Source organism: Asparagus officinalis, chromosome 4 (genome assembly GCF_001876935.1).
Source record: "Asparagus officinalis chromosome 4, Aspof.V1, whole genome shotgun sequence".
In the NCBI taxonomy this organism is placed as follows: Eukaryota; Viridiplantae; Streptophyta; class Magnoliopsida; order Asparagales; family Asparagaceae; genus Asparagus; species Asparagus officinalis.
The window spans coordinates 126,536,431-126,541,744 of record NC_033797.1 but is presented as its reverse complement, the minus strand read 5'-3'; the positions used below and the strand labels follow the sequence as shown (position 1 = coordinate 126,541,744).

Here is a 5,314-nt window from a genome sequence, read left to right as displayed (position 1 = left end):
ATTTCTTTTTCTTATTTCATATATATTACTACTACTACTATTATTATTACTAATATAACTCATTTATTTTGTGAAGGATCCATTTGAAAAGGTTTGAAGAATATAGAAGCAAAAGCAAAGAGAAGGAGAATAAGGTGTTGAAAACTCAGATTTTTTTTTGTCTCCAAATTACACAAGACTACTCTCTATTTATAGAGGTGAAAAAATAAAAATTATTGATATAAAAATTATAAATTAATTCCTAGTATTTATCTCCCAAAATATCATTTAAAAGTTAGGAGTAAAACAAAAAAACCCAACCAATCAAGCCTTGACACATGGCTTCCACGTTCGAGCTGGTTGGCGGACAATAGCAAACCGTGCTTGGAGAACCCCGAATGCGCGCTCCACGTCCTTCCTGCATGACTCCTGTTGTTTGGCAAAACATTGTTGTTTGGATCCCTGGGGCATTTGAATTGACTGGACGAAGACAGGCCATTTTGGGTAGATTCCGTCAGCAAGATAGTATGCAATATTGTACCGCCGTCCATTAACAGTGAAGTTTACCCTTGGAGCTTCACCAGACTCAATGTCATAAAAAACGGGTGACCTATCTAGTACATTTATGTCGTTCAAACTACCAGGAAGCCCAAAAAAAACATGCCATATCCACAAATCATATGACGCAACTACCTCGAGAATAACTATTGCTGTGCCCTTGTGTCCACTAGTAAACTGCCCTTGCCAAGCCTTTGGACAATTTTTCCACTGCCAATGCATGCAATCGATACTTCCAATCATCCCTGGGAAACCACGCTCTTGTCCAACTTGGATTAACCTCTGCAAGTCTTGCACATTGGGTCGTCTTAAGTATTCATCTTGAAACAAGGCTATTACCCCTTCGCAAAACCTCTGAGTACACTCAACCACAGTAGATTCTCCTATCTTCACGTACTCATCACAAGCATCAGCTGCTACTCCATATGCGAGCATGCGTAGGGCAGCAGTACACTTTTGGATAGGGGTTAAACCAAGCTTGCCCGCATTATTACGACATTGTGTGAAGTAAACGTCGAAATTTGACATAGAATCCACAATTCGTAGAAAGAGAGGCCTATTCATTCGATACCTTAGTCGAAATTGGGCATCAGTGTATGTGCATGATTCAGCAAAGTAGTCGGCCATGAGCCTCTCATGCGCTGCATGATGATCTCTATATATGGACTTTCTCTTGCGCGGTTGTTCTTCTCTCCTAAGCAACTCTTCAAGCAGTTCTTGTTGCCTATCAAACATTTTATCTTCTAACTCCCATTCTTGTTGGAAGTATTCGAGATTGAATTCATTTAGGTTTGGATCCATTGGAGGGTATGTAGAAAAAATGTTGATAGGTATACTCCAAGTTGTGCATTTGGTCAGCATTTATAATGAAAACCTTTGTTCAAAAACATGCAATTGCAACGACATGTGGCGTATGGCATGCATTGCAGGGAGTTGTCAATTCATGCCTTGTCTTTAATTGCAGAGACTTGTCAATTCATGCCTTGTCTTTAATTACAGAGAATTGTCAATTCATGCCTTGTCTTTAATTGGATAGAGTGGTCAATTCAACCCTTCGTCTTTAATTACAGGGAGTTGTCAATTCATACCAGAGAGTTGTCAATTCATACATTTTTTAACTTTAATTGCAGAGACTTGTCAATTCAATTGGAGAGGGAGTAGTCATTTCAATTGGATTTATTCAAATAAAAAACAACGATTTTATTCAACACTCCAATTTCAACACACGAAACACTTAAAAAAACACTTAAAAACACATAAACAAACTAACAGACAAACAACAACTTCTTCATTTGCCAAACAGTTCTTTCCTCAACAACTGATATGCTTCTTCATCTTCATCGTCACGATCTGGTTTGTTTTTCAAAAATCTCCACGTCTCCATGTTCTTGGCACGAGCGAGGACATTCATAGCTTCAACAGTACTTGCTCTATTCGCTTCCGCCTTTTCACGAGAGGTGACTATATTGGATAACTCATCGAGAAGTTCGACCTTCGATTTTCCTTGGTTTACTAGACGAAGCTCTAGCTTTCTTCTTTGTCGTGTCCCTACCCTCAAGACGTACGAGGGTAGGAGCGGAGGATTCAACATCTTCACTACTACTCTTTCTTTTCGAACCGCTACTACCCGATACTGCTACTCCTGGCATATATTTTGGTTGATTGCGAACAACCTTCCACTCATCCACCAAATTAAACGATGTACCCATTTTCTCAAAGTACAACTCCCTGCCTTTGGATATGTAGTTTTCATCAGACAAACCACTTTGCTTCTCTCTACATGCAGTACTGTAACAGCCAATGAAACTGCAAATTTTTCTGTTGATGTCTTCGTAATGACTCTGGCTCCGAGCTATAGTCCTCTCTTTTCCACTCTTGCCATTCTCATTCACATACTGTGTAATTTTACCCCAGAAAGTTTCACTTTTTTGGTTGTTCCCCAGCTCACTATCATTACTAGCGTGAAAATAAGCAGTTAGCAGAATTATGTTGTCTAGCGTGAAAATAAGCAGTTAGCAGAATTATGTTGTCTTCTGTGCTCCAACTATCGTAACTTGATCTCTTCGTTGGTTGTTGGGTTGGAGGTAGAAAACTATGAGGAGTATCCCCACCAACATTTCCCAAAGAGATCTGGGTGAAAAAATCCGGGATTTCTGTAGATCCGATTCTGAACGGGGGTGTCGGTGGCTCAATCGACTCCGTGGTAGGAAAATTCATATGGGATGGAACATAGCTGCTTCCCGCAGCTGGATGATAACCGTAAGGAAGATAAGGGTATTGCATGCCAAAATTTGGTGGCATCATATACGGCATTTGAAAATTGGGTTGCATACCAGCATTTTGAGTATTTTCCGAGGCTTGCATATTTGGATTTTGAGGGTTGGTATTTTGAGGCTGGTTAGGAAAGTTGTAGGAGAAATTAAGGGCCTGTTCGTTTGGCCAAAAAAACTGGGAAATCAAACTTTAGAAAACCTATTTTCTATTATAATTACTTTGAAGTTGTTTGGTTGGTTAAAAAAAAAGGAAATTATAGAATAGGAGATGAGATGAGATGAGTTGTCACCTTATTATTGGATGATGTGAGTGATTTTTTTAAAAACTTGTTTTGAGGTTGTTTGGTTGGTTAAAAAAATAAGGAAATGAATTGGAGGTATATTATTGGATGATGTTTTGAGATTGTTTGTGTTTGGTTCGTTTTTAAAAATAAGAAAATAGATGAGATGAGATGAGTTGGAGGTATATTATTGGATGATGTGACACATACTTAAGGAAATCAATTTCTTTTTTTTTTGAGGAAATGGATGGAAAGGAAGGTTTAATGAGATGAGATGAGTTGTCACAATATTATTGGATGATGTGTGTAATTTTTAAAAATGAGATAAAATAAGATGTGATGAGTTGGATGATGTGACACATTTCTTGTGTTTGGTTTATTTTTAAAGGTAAGAAAGGAGATGAAATGAGATGAGTTGGAGGATAAAAATAATATTTTATTAGATGTTGTGGGTGAGTTTTAGGGATAGAAATGGATAAAAATATTATTTTATTAGTTCCCTTGTACCGATTTCCTTTTTTTAGTTTTTAGGAAACCAACCAAACAACCCCTAATTGGAATGAGCAAGTGCGATGGATTCCAACGAGCAGCCAACAGCCAACTAAAAAAACATTTTTCAATACGAGGACGTCGAGGAGAATGGTGAGCAGAACTCTTATTGATAAACCTCCTTGAGTTCTATCATTGTAGATAACCCCCCCCCCCCTCCCCCCCGATCTCTACCTGCTGGAGCAAAAAAAACCCCCCAATCTCCACCTGCTGGAGATAGTCTAAGTGGATTTATAAGATAAAATACAAATCGATGGTCTATTTAAGAGGTACAAAGCTCGTTTGGTTGCATAAGGCTTTCATCATCAAGTTGGTATCAATGTCCATGAGACCTTCAATCTAGTTGTTAAACCAACAACCGTTTGTATTGTCTTATCTTTAGCTATTTTTTTTGGTTGGATAGTTCATCAATTAGATGTTAAAAAACCCTTTTTACTTTTTGCATGGAGTTCTCACTGAGGAAACTCATATGAAACAACCTCCTAATTTTATTCATCCAAAATTTGCTCTGCGTGTCTATAAACTCAACAAAGCCATTTGTGGTCTGAAATAAGCATCTCATGCATGGTTTCATAGGTTTAGTAGTTTTCTTCTATCTCTTGGTTTTCGTTGTAATCAAACTGATAACTCTATGTTTATACATCATACGTGTTCACATATACTCGTTCTCCTTGTATATGTTGACGACATCATTCTAACCGGGACCTCAGCCATTAATATTCACAAATTCATTTGCACTCTCTCAATGCAACTTGCAATGAGAGATCTTGGAGGCATTCATTATTTTTAAGAGTACAATTTCACAAAACTCCTAATAGTATCTTCTTATCTCAACACAAATATGTTCAAGATCTGTTATCCAAATCCAAATTTCACCTTCACACTTTGAAATCTGTGCATATTCTGATTGTGGCAAGAACCACCTTATCCATTATACATGGGGAACTACTACTATATTCCTCCGAATATAGAAGCATGGTAGGTGCTTTATAGTTTCTTAATATCATGAGGTCTGATATTACCTTTGTGGTTCATGCAGTTTCTCAATTTATGCATGCTCTTCATATTACTTGTCTATGTGCTATTAAATGGATTATAGCTATTTGCGAGGTACCAAAGATCATGGACTCTTCCTTCGACTATCCACAGATACTACTATACTTATTGCTTATTTTGATGCTACCCGGTTTGGGTGTCTTGACAGTTCTTGCTCCACAACAGGGCAATATTTCTTGGTCCTAATTTTGTTTCATAGCACTCAAAAAACCCACAGTATCAAAATCATCCACTAATGCTGAATATCTACTTTGGCATACACATTTGCTGAATAGATATGGATTCGTTCTATTCTAGCTGAATTGTTCTCAAACAACCCATGAAGCTTCTTTGTGACAATGTAAGTGCTACTTACAATACTGAAATCCAATGTTTCATGATCGAAACAAACACATCAAGGTCGATTACCACTTTGTTTGTGTGGGAGAGAGAAACCACTTTGTGTGTGTGTGTGTGTGTGTGTGTGTGTGAGAGAGAGAGAGAGAGAGAGTAGCACATGGTGACATCCTTGTCTGATATGTTCCCACTCAGCAACAACTTACTGTTAGGACTCATGTTAATGAGCCTACTATATAATCTTTTTTTGATAATTTACAAACAATCCCTAATATCGTTTGT

At 37.7% G+C, this 5,314-nt stretch overlaps 1 protein-coding gene across 1 annotated transcript; it reads right to left on the bottom strand.

The window, feature by feature from the left end:
• LOC109839263 lies at nt 304-1,338 on the bottom strand. The gene has a single exon (XM_020407693.1). It carries the CDS (start codon nt 1,336-1,338, stop codon nt 304-306), a length of 1,035 nt encoding a protein of 344 aa, XP_020263282.1.